The sequence below is a fragment of the Pelophylax lessonae genome, assembly GCF_965119305.1.
Source record: "Pelophylax lessonae genome assembly, chromosome: 8".
NCBI classification, from domain to species: domain Eukaryota; kingdom Metazoa; phylum Chordata; class Amphibia; order Anura; family Ranidae; genus Pelophylax; species Pelophylax lessonae.
This window is the reverse complement of record NC_138775.1, coordinates 253,747,356-253,761,786: the sequence shown is the minus strand read 5'-3', so window position 1 is coordinate 253,761,786 and position 14,431 is coordinate 253,747,356. Positions and strand designations below refer to the sequence as shown.

At 41.1% G+C, this 14,431-nt stretch overlaps 1 protein-coding gene across 3 annotated transcripts in view; it reads left to right on the top strand.

Moving 5' to 3' along the window:
• The window catches only part of PRKACB (protein kinase cAMP-activated catalytic subunit beta), a 212,319-nt gene extending 199,882 nt beyond the window's left edge, over positions 1-12,437 (top strand). For all 3 annotated transcript variants that reach the window (XM_082265317.1, XM_082265316.1, XM_082265318.1), the window contains exons 9-10: positions 3,307-3,471; positions 10,516-12,437. In XM_082265317.1, coding sequence (XP_082121443.1) covers positions 3,307-3,471; positions 10,516-10,641 — 291 coding nt within the window. In that variant the 3' untranslated portion in view covers positions 10,642-12,437. The remainder of the gene's footprint in view (positions 1-3,306; positions 3,472-10,515) is intronic.
• The last annotated feature ends 1,994 nt before the right edge of the window (positions 12,438-14,431 follow it).

Genomic DNA, 14,431 nt, shown 5'->3' with positions numbered 1-14,431 from the left:
TTACAGTGTGTGGTGTGAGTCTCCTGGGGTTCATCCTCGGTGTCTTGAAACGTAGCCTTCCTTCAACAGGGTTTGAACAGAAATTGGTCTTGAGTAGTTTCCAACAACCTTTGGCCACACACTCTCTGGTGCGTACTTTTCTTCAGGGTGTCTGAAATTTGGTTCCTTCAGTGCGGGCTCCGTTGCCGCCTTGGGATCTTAATTTGGTGCGGTCAGCTCTACAGAAGCCTCCCTTTGAAAATTTACAGGAGATTCCCCTGCTTACGCAGTCCCAGAAGGTGACCTTTTTGGTGGCTATCACTAATGCAAGCAGGGTGTCGGAACTGGCAGCTTACAAGGATAAGGTGGTGCTTCACCCCTTTCCGTCATTCCTTCCTAAGTTGATCTCTGATTGACTTTCATTTAAATGAAGAGATTGTGTTGCCTTCCGTGTCCCAGGCCTAAACATCCGAAGGAAATTGCTTTGCATGCCTTGGATGTGGTCTGGGCAATCAGGGTGTACCTGGCAGCTACGGAGTCTTTCAGGAAGTCAGACTTTGTGCTCACGGATGGACCTCGCAAAGGGTTGTCCGCTTCCTCTGCGACCATTTCTACATGGATCAGACGGTGGTTCAGGCCTTTTCAATCAGGAGTCAGGTTCCTCCTTTCCCTGTCGAGGCGTACTCTACTAGGGCACTTAGTGCCTCCTGGGCCTTCCGTCCTCAAGCGTCAGTGACGCAGGTTTGTAAGGCAGTCACCTGGTAATCGGTGCACACTTTTACAAAGTTCTAAAAAGTGGATGTGTTGGCATCCGCTGATGCTTCTTTTTTCCTTTGGCCACAAGGTTTTATAGGCTGTTGTTTAAAAGGACCTGATCCTCTTTGAGGGTGTATTGTTTTTTTCAGGTTGGCTCCAGTTGTTTTGGTTGAGCTCCTGTCGCCTGGTTGGCTACTGTTTAGCCTTGGGAATTGTTTGCTGTTTCCTACCTCTCATGTTTGACACAGCTGTCATTCTTGACCATTGGGACGTTCCAAAGCAGTGTCCATCAATTAAGGAAAGCGAAAATGGGATTTTTAACATCCCGTAAAATCCATTTCTCTGATGTTCATTGATGGACACAGCACCCACCTGTCAAGTTATGATTCTCCTGACACTGCTTGTAACAAAACTAATTGACTATGGCAGAGGGAGGGAGTATTCCCCCCTGGGACTGCCTATGGGTGGGTGTAGCCAGAAGTTTTTTTTCTGCCTAGTGTCCTACTCCTGCAGGGGGCAGCATAACCCAATGGTCAAGAATGACAGGAGTTGTGTCCGTCAATTAACATCAGCGAAATGGATTTTACAGTACGTTAAAAATTCCATTATTTTTGAATGTGTAATACAATGTATAGGGTACACAAGAACATAGGAAATAACAAGTATCAATTATGATCTGGTAATTTTACAGCTGTATGATGGGATACAATAGCATTGAGTCTAAATGCATACATTTGATCGAGGGGCTGAACCGTCTTGGTGGGGGGGCTCTTAAACTTGAACAACCTCCTGCCTCCTAAGTTAGTTTCAAATAAGTAATTGATTTATAATTTGTTGCTGCTTAGGAGTTTTCGAAGAATCAGAGAATTTCCACTGCATAGCTATAACCTTTTTAGTATAGAAGACTAATGGACATAATAAGTAGCTTTGAGCTGACAGACATGTCGTAATCCTCCAGGTACCCTAAGGCTGGCCATACACATGTCAACCCGCTAGTTAAATGAAAATAAAAATGACTCTATTTGGATGGGCGAATCCCTTCAACTGAGCAATTGTATGTTAGAAAGATTTCCCCACTGTCCGAATACACAGACTACTGCCTTATTTTATTCACTTGACCCCAGGAAGATTTACCCCCCTTCATGACCAGGACATTTATACACATGTCAACCCGCTGGTTAAATGAAAATAAAAATGACTCTATTTGGATGGGCGAATCCCTTCAACTGAGCAATTGTATGTTAGAAAGATTTCCCCACTGTCTGAATACACAGACCTCTGCCTTATTTTATTCACTTGACCCCTGGAAGATTTGCCCCCCTTCATGACCAGGGCATTTTTTTGTGATAAGGCACTGCAGTACTTTAACTATTGCGCGATCATGCAATGATGTACATTAAATTTATGTCCTTTTTTTCCCCCATATATAGAGCTTTTTGGTTGTATTTGATCACCTCTGGGTTTTTTATTTTTTGCGCTGTAAACGAATAAAGATTGACAATTTTGAACAAAAAAACACTATTTTTTACTTTCATAAAACCTTTTCAATAAAATTAAAAAAATCCAATTTATTCATAAATTTAGGCCAATATGTTTTCTGCTACAAATTTTTTGTAAAAAAAAAAAAAAAAATCCCAAAAAGGGTATATTGATTAGTTTGCACAAAGGTTATAGCGTCTACAAACTACGGTGTATATATACTGGAATTTCTTTTCATACTAGTAATGTCAGTGAGCACCGACTTATAGCGGGACTGCAATATTGAGGCAGACAGTCTGACTCTTTACACTATGGGAACCAGTGACACGAATACAGTGATCAGTGCTAAAATATACATTGTCTCTGTATTAATGACACTGGCTGGGAAGGGCTTAAACACCTAGGGCGATCAAAGGGTTAAATGTGTGCCTAACCAGTGTTTGTGTGTACTATGTGTGCTGCATTCACTAAGGGATGTGATGGGTTGGGGAAAAAAATCCATCACATCCCCGCTGACAGGACAGAGCTCTGCATTATTTACATATGCAGGGCTCTGTCCTGTGTCTCTCTTCGACAATCAGCGGATGTCGATGGACATCCATTGGTCAGTATCGCTGATCAGCTTCAACTATGACCAATCACAGCAGAAGCTGCGCGTAAATCTGCTATAGGGCAGTTGTGAACTGGTTATGGAGAAGAGCCAAGGATGCTCTTCCATAGATAAAGAATGGTGAGTGAGAATTGTCACCTGAGAACAAAGGAGCTTGTTACTTGCAGAATCACCAGGTAAAAAAAAAATGAAAAAACGCATGCAGCCACCCCACCTAATGACTAGTAGGCTGCAGTATATTTCATTTTTTGTTTTTGGGATTGGGCACAAGTACAAAAATTACAAAGGATACACTATCAAGTAAATTGGCTGTATTTTTATTTTTTTTTTTTTTAGTTGTTTAGTTGTATGTTTTTTTACATTTGATGATATTGTACAAGTACATTTTTCAGTAGTATGTGTTTCGTGGAATAGTCATACGTCCATTGTATAACTTTGGTTTTAGAGTTTTAACCGCTAACACAAAATGTCTCTTTGCCCAGGTACGGTTCCCATCCCATTTCAGTTCAGACCTTAAAGACTTACTAAGGAACTTGCTGCAGGTAGACCTGACTAAAAGATATGGCAATCTGAAGAACGGGGTTAACGATATAAAGAACCACAAGTGGTTTGCCACTACAGATTGGATCGCCATTTACCAGAGAAAGGTAAATTACTGTTTAGATTGTGGTTTTTTAATTCCCTGTTTATTTTTGGAAAGCGTATTTTTTACAGGTTTTTTATTAGTGCTTATAAAATGAATAGAGTGTAATCCGAATACCTCTTTCATCGATCTGTAAAGCTCCTACAAGTTTTTGTTTTTTTTTATGTGTCCTATTCGGGAGATTTTCCATTACTTCCTCTTTTGTTGACACAACAGGAAGTAAAGGGGACACCTCTCCAAAGTGACAGACAGGTGTCCTTATTTCTTCACTATTTCTGTTCTGGTGACCGCTCTTTATTCTGGGTTTTCCCTCACTCAGTCCTGGAGACAATGATCACCAGGTCTAATGAGATCAAATCAAATCCAACAAAGACACAGACAGGTATTGTATCCATATAGTTCATATTCCTATCGCACACCTTCCTGGTTTGTAGGCTCGTGTATATTGGGTGCTGAAGCGATCACCAGTTGGCAACTGGATTAGTTACAAGTAAATACATATTCGCCAGCACACCAAGGCTCTTGCAAAAGCAGTCCAAAAACTTTATTCAAGTTACGATTACATCAAAAAAATAGTGCAACATTTCAGAGCCGCACAGGACCCCTTCATCAGGCATGTGATCACATGCCTGACGAAGGGGTCCTGTGCGGCTCTGAAACGTTGCACTATTTTTTTTGATGTGATCGTAACTTGAATAAAGTTTTTGGACTGCTTTTGCAAGAGCCTTGGTGTGCTGGCGAATATGTATTTACAGGTATTGTATCCATGTACCACTCTTATAAAAAATTATATATAGTTACCCTTTTAAATCTTTTAGTAGTAAGGTGTTTTTTTTAGTCCGAAGCACCACTTCATGTCCATAAACTAGGGGGGATTTACTAAAACTGGTGCACACAGAATCTGGTGCTGCTGTGCTTAGTAATCAATTAGCTTCTAGGTTTTATAATCCAATCCTAAAGTATAACTAAAAGCATACTTTTTTTGGATAGAGTGCAAAGGGATTAGAACACCTGTCAGTTTTTATTGCTGTCCGTGCCCACGGAGTTCCAGCCTTTTTTTTTTTTTTTTTCCTTAAAACACCCTCGCTATTGTCACATCCTATATAATACATTCCAGCATATGTAGTCTTTGAGATCTTTTTGAAAAATACTCAATATAACCTCCCATCTTCAGTGTGGGCATCTGAAGCCTTCTCGTAGCTTCTTCCAAGATAGGGTTGGCTACCCAGCATGCACCTTCCAATCTCGCGCATGCACACTGCGTACATATTGCGGTGCACTTATTGTATTGCGGAGACTGCCTATTGACTCCTGGGATTGATGACATGTATATCCCAGGAGCCAGTGGGTGGCCGGGGAGGTACAGTGGAATTGCGCCTGTCTAAAAGCCGAAAAAGTAAATGAGCTTTTTTTAAAAAAAAAAATAAGTAAGTTCCGATGATTAGTGGCAATGTGGTAAGCAATGCAGGGGGCCGAACTTTAAAAATTGGGTGGAACTCTTTAAGGAGATTTACTCTATTTGTTCTGTTTACCATTATCATTGAAAGTAGAAGAAATTACCTACATTTTGGGTTGTCTCCAGAAAAGTAATAAGAGGGGAAATCTTCCAAAGGGTACACTAGTTCTGGTGACCTGGGGGTCCCCAAAAAATTCCTTCGATTTACAGGGATTTCTTCTTACTTCCTGTTTGGCTATGGAACAGGAAGTGAAGGGAAATCTGTGCAGTGACACAGATGGCAAAAAAAAAAAAATCTGAAGGGTCAAATGTAGAGAAAAATGTACAAAATGGGCTTTACTACCACTTTAAAGTTTTATGTCTATGCAAAGACAGAAAGGAAACCTATGCAGTTTGTTTCCCAACTTGTGTATGCTGTAAAATGTACTCATGCAGTGGGTCGCCCCCATCACTGTGTGAAGTGTTTGGCTCGAAGGGGAAGGAAGAAGTACGAATGCAACCTTCCTCCTCTTCCTGTGACCGGTCCCCTAAAGCCTTTGTCGGGCAGGCACACCGTGACATCAACTACACTGCAGGACAGCAAAGACCGCTGAAATGTATTGGGAGAGCACCAGCTGGGGGAAAAGGGAAATAAGGTAGTTGTACTTAACCCCCCCCCCCCCCTCTCCTAAAAACCAAACTTGCAGTTCATGTGTCCTGCTTCATGGATACAGTTAAAAGCCAAGAGTTGGGCTTTAAAAATACCAGTTGATCCTGCCAGATAATCCAGTGAGCTCTTCCTGTGGTTTCTATGATGCCTCTGCTGCAAGGAAATCCCATGCAGTGTCTGCAGCCCTTCTTTTGCCCAGTTCTCTCCTACTGAACTGTAGAATTCCTCACTCTTATAAATATAAAAATGCACAGGTAAAAGATATGAGTGGGGGGGGGGGGGGGGAGAGAGAGAGATACTATGCACAATGTAGCAATTAAGACACACAAGGGATGAATTAAGATATTACCGGTGAAAACATTTTGTAGAGACACTGCCCCAGCCAATAAGATCAGGAGAAAACCTATTACCATTCGAAAAAATCCTCAGCTTAAAGGTTGCGCCAAAGCACTGTTTATCCCAGATCTAGAAGATTTTCACTAAATTGGCGGAGCAAGTTAGCCCGCCTTTTTTTGGGAAAATGGGAGACTGGAGTTGAAGCGGAGTTCCACCCTGGATTTTTTTTTTTTTTTAAATACCCCCGGGACAGTCGGGGCTAGTGCATTCCACAATGGCTAGCCTCTGATCTGTCCCGGGTTGCACTTACCTGTTAGGACAAATACTTACCTTGAAAAAGTCTTGTCCAGCGCTGCCATCTCATATGTGGGCAGCTTGAAGCCAGCGCGTCCTCTTCTGCGTCCTCTTCCGCCTTCTTCGGTCCCACGATGCCCTGCGCCGGCCCCGCCGTCACTTCCGGGGCGCGCACGTCATCCCTCCACAGCTTCTGGGCATGCCCAGAAGCTGTTTAGAAGGGGATGACGCACGCGCCCCAGAACTGACGTCGGGGCCGGTGCAGGCGCAATGATTCCTGGGAGCGATGACGTTCAGCTCCCAGGAATCATTGCAGAGCCAGGAAGTGAAGACGGGCCGCGCCCGAGGAAGAAGGAAGTAAGGTAAGTATATTGTCTTCGCTACGAGGTAAGTAAAAAAAAAAAAAAATGCGATTAGCCATTTGTTTTTCAGGTGACCCGGAGCAAGAAGATGGAGGTAAGTATAAAATGAGGGTGGAACTCCACTTTAATAAGAAAAAGTATTGCAATTAGCTGATGGCAATGTTAGAAATACGAGGGAAATGAATTATACGTTTTTATCAAGATGCTATAGAACACCTGTCAAAGCACAGAAACACCAACCTGAAAAATCATTGCTGTGCTGGAGAGGATGTGGGGAAAAGGGAACAATGTTACAAGAGTGACCTACTAAGAGGCCTTTATCATTTTCTGATGGGAGTTTCTCCCCATAGCCAGAAGTAAGTCGTTTCCAGGGCTGGTGCACAAGAGAGCCGAATTATCTTGCTACCTGTGTCTGCCAGCTGCCTTTAAAAATGTTCCCATGCAGCATGGGTTTATTTTATTATTTAAAGAACCCTAATCCGTTCACTTGAAGATAGTTTGCAGTCAGATTTGATGAACACTAATAGAGACCCCCAACCCCGTGATTGTACTTTTAAGGCTGGTTTACACTTGCTTTGTCTTTACCACACATTAAAGCACCTACTGCTTCCACATGCTTTTTTGATGCTTCTGTAATACTTTAATACCTGGCAAATGCCTTGTGTTTGGTGTTTTGCTATTTGCTTTAAAGGGGGCCCAATAGAACCGAGGCTCAGTAGTACCCCCACTCAGCAGATCTCCAGCTCATTAGTACCTCAGTTTAGCTGATTCCCCAGCTCATTTTTAACCCCTGTTTTTGCTGATACCCAGCTTTTTAGCACTCTTGTTCAGCAGATCCATAGCTTATTAGTACCCTTGTTCAGCAGATCCATAGCTTATTAGTACTCTTGTTCAGCAGATCCATAGCTTATTAGTACTCTTGTTCAGCAGATCCATAGCTTATTAGTACCCTTGTTCAGCAGATCCATAGCTTATTAGTACTCTTGTTCAGCAGATCCATAGCTTATTAGTACCCTTGTTCAGCAGATCCATAGCTTATTAGTACTCTTGTTCAGCAGATCCATAGCTTATTAGTACCCTTGTTCAGCAGATCCATAGCTTATTAGTACCCTTGTTCAGCAGATCCATAGCTTATTAGTACCCTTGTTCAGCAGATCCATAGCTTATTAGTAGCTGCTATATAAATTTGGTTATAATTCATGTATGATTGGCATCATACAATATATTATGAAAAACATTTAGCAGTGCTCAAACAATATGACAAGGACCACACCGTGTGTCCTACTATAGGGTGAACTTAAAAAGTCCTATCCAGACAGAATCGAATTTGATCAGTCTTTATAGTTCTTGTGCAGATGATATGAAGTTCTGTCACCACACCTCGTGTGTCCACTCATCTGGTGCACTCACCAGATCTCTTAATTGGAATTGTTTTATATTAACCCTCCTCCTCAATATGGATTAAAAAAAGATGACCAGTCAATTGATACACGCTATATCGCTCATTAATATCCACTTCTCCTCATGGGATCTCAAAGGATATCAGTAACTTCCATAAAGGAAAGGAAATAAGCCACATAGAGTAATATTGCTACAAAAAACAATGTTGTTTATTAAATAAAAAAACCTCTCCTTATATGCGCTCACAAACCTGAAACAATATCAGAACGTGACCATGTGACACCCATCTCTTCCCTCTGTCAATCTTGACCCAGGTATCGCCGCTCGCAATTCAATTGGGAGAGGTGATTGAGAGACTGCAGGATCGAGCAGGTGATGAATTCTCTTCCAATGTGGAACCTTTTTGGATATTGAATTGCTGTGATAATGTTTTATGCTTGTGAGTGCATATAAGGAGGGTTTTTTTTATTTAATAAGCAACTAAGTTTTTTAGCAATACTACTCCATGTGGCTTATTTCCTTTCCTTTATGGATGAGAGTTACTGATATCCTTTGAGATCCCATGAGGAGAAGTGGATATTAATGAGTGATATAGTGTGCATCGATCTAATTGTCATCTTTTTTTTATTCCATATTGAGGGGGAGGGTTAATATAGAGCCATTCTAATTAAGAGATCTGGGGAGTGGACACATGAGGTGTGGTGACGGAACTTCATATCATCTGCACAAGAACTATGAAGACTGATCAAATTAGATCCTGTTTGGATAGGACTTTTTTAGTTCACTCTGTAGGAAGACACGTGGTGTGGTCCTTGTCATATTGTTTGAGTACTGCTAAATGTTCGAATTATATTGTATGATGCCAAACATTGCTGATTAATAACCTTGTTCAGCAGATCCCCCCACTCAGTAGTAGCCTCCAGCTCAGCTGATTCCCCACTCAGTAGTAACCCCCGCTCAACTAATTTTCCGCTCAGTAGTAGCCCCCTAGCTCTGCTGATCCTCCTCCTGCATCCAGTCCCTGCTCACCTCCCACTATATTGCTCCAATACTGCACAACCCCACGTATGACATCTAGTTTCTCCAGCTCTAGTCACCAAGCCCTACTGATCCTCTTCTGCTCAGTCCTCCATCTTCAGTCCCCATCTTCCGCTATAGTGTTCCCATGTTGCACACCATGTGTGCAGTCTGCTAGTTGCTCGACCCTAGTCTAGACCTGCCAACCTTCCTGCTGCTCCATGCTGCACCCCAGATATGACGTCTGCACCAGACACTCCCAGAATAGATACACATAAACCAGAAGTGACTGCTGAAGACTGGTTGCTTGTTGGTTTGTGAGTGCATTTTGGGATAGCTCATACCTGCAAAACCTCCAAAACAAAGTGAAGCTAACTGAATAAAGGCCCCTCAAAAGCTGCAGGTGCTGTAAGCGAGCATTGTCATAGATTTCTATTTAGGCTTTGGAGACTCTTTGAAGCACCAAGAAAGCGACATGGGGTATAACTTTTGAAGCAAAGAAAAGCAAACTCAACAGTGTGAGCAGGACTGTAAGTTAACCATTTTATTTTGTCAGAAGCGCTTTAAAAGTATGTCAAATGCCACATTTTGTAGCAAGTGTACATAAGCCTTACTGAAATTTTCTTTTCTCCTTTTCTGTAAACAAACCACTGCTGTCCCCAAAGTCACCAGCACAACATTGCCCCCTGGTGACCAGATAATGACACTTGTTGATATTGTGGAAATGCCATACAAGACAAATGGTTTTTGAACACCTGACACTGTATGGCCCAAAGTATGTGGAATGATGGAGTTCAGGTGTTTCCATAGAAGGATTCTGTTAATTCAAATACATTTCAGATGTTTGTGCATGTCCAACATTGTGGCAACAGTTTGGGGATGGTCCTATTCTGCTCCTGCATGACTGTGCCCTTTTATACGAAGCCAGACATGGTTTTAATAAGTTTTGTGTGGAGGTACTCGAGTGGCCCAAACAGAGCCCTGGCTTCAATTCTACTGAACACCTTTTGGATGAATTGGAATAAGATTGCAAACCAGGTCGTCTTGTCCACCATCAGTACCTGACCTCCCAAATCTTTTTTGGCTGAATGGAAAATAGTTGCCACAGATACCAATTGAAAGTCTTCCCAGAAGATGGAGGCTGTTCTAGCTGTAAAGGGGGGAGCCATGTCTATATTACATTCCATGATTTTTGAAAGGGTTGTTCGTCAAGCTGATGTAGGTGCGTTGGTCAGGTGTCTATAAACTTTTAGCCATATAGTGTATAACACACCAAAACCACAGCAAAAATATATAATTATTTTGCAATATTTGTAGATGATTGTATGGTCTTCAAATATGCATTGTTGGCATAAGGTCCAGATATTAATGATATGGAGAATTTCCTTCCAGGCTCAAATTGTAATTTGTAATTTGTTTTAGGCCTGGGTCATCCTTCCACTGTGTCAGTTGATTTTGCAGCACTTTCCTATTGCCTCATTTAGGATCCATGTGCTTTTGCCTTTACTAATGTCTGTCTATCTTCCCGTTTAGGTTGAAGCGCCGTTCATACCAAAGTGCAGAGGGCCGGGTGACACCAGCAATTTCGACGACTACGAAGAGGAAGACATTCGTGTGTCCCTGACTGAAAAATGCGCAAAAGAGTTTGCTGACTTTTAGGATGTGCATTTAGAGTGACACGGCATCAGGGCTCACATTTTTGGGATCTTTGCACTCTGTTTTCAGATGGGGTGGAGCTGAGACCATCTTATGTCAAAACAGTTACCTAGTTCCTTCATTCCGCAAAGCTGACTGAAGTCTAGAGCGCCATCTTCCATGCGTGCGGTTTGCACCGACCCTAGTACCCCGGCACAACGACAAAAAAGCCTTGTTTGTGCTGTTACGCAGAATACTAGACCACTGATCTTGTGTTTCCTTTTTTTTTTTTCTTCTTCTTTTTTTCTTTTCTCCATCCCGGCGTCTTGTATGTTTCCCAGCCACCTCGTCCTCCTCACCGTTTTTAAGTAGTATTTTACCCAACTTACACTCCCTTTTTATTTCTGATATGTAATGAGTGTTTGTGTGTGACTGCGGGAGATGTTGCACTTAGTAAGGACTACAATTGATAATGTTGTTGCCTCCATTTTGTGCCACTTTGTAATGAATATATACTTATATATATATATAATTTTCTTTCCTGTCCATCCTCGTCTGAAGTTACAGGTTATCTTTCATCACAGCATTCAAATATAACCTATTTTATTTTGTGAAGCTAAACTTTGCGAGGGCCATACATTTACATACATGGTCCTTACAGGCGAACGTGGCCATATAAAGAATGGCATGTGTTGCATTGGCACCAATTAGCTTCTCTGTTTCCTGATTCTCTGGCGCATTAGAAAATTAAAGAAGAAATTGATTGGTTTGATTGTCGAGGGCAGCACAGGCTGTTCTCTTCCGACACTTGGTTTTCAGATGTTTCGCCTTCAATGAAACTGACCATTGCTGGTTAGAAGCTAAAGTAGATTTTGACATTCTATTAGCTAGACCATTGCCCTCCAACACCCCGCCCCCCCCCCACTCTGCGCTGTATTTTGTTTATTGCCCGCCCTTTTTTCCGGGTAGGATCTGTTTGTTACATGACAAGACGATGCACACATCACTGAGCAGAGACATCCGGCTAGTCTTGTCCTACAAAGTGTTAAAGTATTGACTCGCATTACTGAAGTAAAAAAGTAATAGCGTGTGGTAGCTCATAGCAACCAATCAGAAGTCAGACTTTATGTGCCCCTCCTGGACTTAGCTGCCAGAAGTCTTTTTTATCTTGCTGCGAGTTGCTGCACGCATTACTCTTCGCACTGGTATTTAATAAGGCCACTTGTGTGAAAAGATGGGTTTTAATATTGCTCTGCCTGCCCTCTTAAATAAAAGCTCCGGTCAGTATTTTTTTTTTTTAAGGAAACATAACCACAGTTAATAAAATGTGACACTATTATGACTCCTTAATTGTTCTGTTTTCAGAATTAATTTTTTTTTTTTTTTTTAATCTTCGCAAGAAAAGCTAATTCTAGCAAAAAAAAAGAAAAACCTATAACAATAAATATAGGCTGCATTGAAATTTATCATTGATCATTGACCCCCTCCTTAGACGTTGCTACTATGGTTTGTTCCGGTTTACTATATTAGTAAACGGAGGATGAGGTGCTGGCTAAGATCATGTATCTAAATGAAGATTATCACAAGGTGCCACCATTTCGAGCTGTCATTTTCAAACCCGTTATGGGTTCCTCGCACGAAATGCACAGCACCGTGAGCCAGGAGGCCGCACCAGTAGCATTTGGGCCTAACCTCCCCACTTGCAATCTGATAGAATGGCTAGCCATTAGCAGCATCTTTCCCTTCCCCACCCCTGTTTTAATTCCTTTTGCAGCCAATGTTTTGCTCTGTCCCCCTCCACTTAGTTTTGTTGCTTGTTTGTACACATCATATATATATATATTTATCAGTGAACTGTCTTAAAACAGCACACTTGAACCAGTCGCCAATAAACGTTAGTCATTTTCTGATCCATCTAAATGCACAGAATTTTTTTTTATGGATCGATATTGATATATAAAAAAAATATATATATATATTTAGCCATCATATTGTGTGAATGCTGGGAGATTGAAGTCACTGGCGTTACTTCCTTTTAACCTATTTAAAATGCGCCTGTAGACTACACACAGCTGTGGTGGCCATCTTGTGGGCTAACGTCGCTTGACGCTAAAGTGTCCCAACCCCCCCACCCCCCCACACCCCAAAATGGCGACCTTTACTTTTACCACAGGAAAGTTGGTAGTAAACTGTTTGTGAATATTTCAGTAAACAAATAGGGGGTATCCTCAGATGTGTGTACGAGACAGGTCCATGTCGAGATGTTTTATTACCAACTTGGAGATATATAAGTCAACACTCTGTGTATGTCCTCAGGTTGGCAAGCGTTTTTCGTTTTGTTTGTTTTTTCTTTTTTATTTTCTTTTTTATTTTTTGCACAGCGGTGTAATAAGGAGGCCGAGGAGAACTTCAGTCTTTGTCCACACTTACTTACATGTGTGCAAGAAAAGTTTAAGATACTTTGCTGTAGCAAATTTTATGTAACAAAAAAAAATATATATATACGTCACAATAAATTTAAACAAATTCTTTGTATGAAAAAAATGTATGAAAAATCTTTTGTATTTCATTTTAGACTGAGGACATGCTGTTGTATGCTGGTTGTATGAGATCAATTATACAGTAACTTTGTTGTCGTTTATGAACTTAAAAAAAGAAAAAAAATTTTAATAAATGCTGGAGATCACAAGATTTTTACTGTTCAATACTGGAGGATGTAATTGTCCAATCTGGAGGAGAGCGGGGAGATCAGTTTTTTCTTTTTTTATCAAAGGAAGGTTTAGGATATTGAGTTAACGTACACCTGTAATGAGGGAAGTATGGAAGTGGCCATTGGTGGACTCCTGTTCCTTGGTTGTGTTTGACTTAAAGGGCATGTCAAGTAGAGCCGCACGATTAATCGTAAAAAATTGTGATCTCAATTCAACCCTCCCTCATGATCTTTTTTCAGCATTTACTCAATAAAGTGCAGAGCCGTTCTCTGCTCAGAGCTGTCAAAAAAAAATCGCAGCCAGCAAATGTTTATTTACATTGCTCAGCGCTGGGAGATAAATACACATTGTAGCATTTGGTTCTTTAAGGCTGCATTCACACTTGAGCGTAGCGATTTTGCGCGTTTTTTTTACCGCGATTCTCAGGCGTTTTTGGAGGCAGGCATTGACATCTATCAAAAACGCTGGTAATCAGCCCAAAAAGAAGCTCATGTACTTTTTTTAGCTACAGGCATTTTGCAAAACGCTCAGATGTGAACAGGGGCCATTTAAATGAATGGGGTTTTATTTGTTGGGCGTTTTGGAACGTTTTTTTTTTTTAGCGTTTTTGGAGCTGAAAAACGCTCAGAAACACCCAGGTGTGAATGGAGCCTTAGGGCAAAGTGATGAATTTCCGTCTGTAAAGGAGGTCAGTTTGCTAGAAAATTACTTAGAACCCCCAAACAATATATATAGTTTTTTTTTTTTTTTTTTTTTTTTTCTTAGCAGAGACCCTAGAGAAAAAAAGGCAGTTGCAATATTTTGTCACACTGTTTGGGCAGTGGTCTTTCAAACACAATTTTTTGGGAAAAAATACACTTTAAAAATTAAAAAAAAAAAAAATCAAACAGTAAAGTTACCCCATTTTTTTTTTGTATAATGTGAAAGGTGATGTTACGCAAAGAATCGTGATCTTTATTCTAAGCAAAAAAATTGTGATCCTCATTTTATCCAGAATCATGCAGCTCTAATGTCAAGGTTACAATTGTTTCCATCATTTGGCTAGAACAAGGAAGAGTTTTAGAACCTGTTGGGTTTTCACCACTATGTGGACCTCTGTTGGA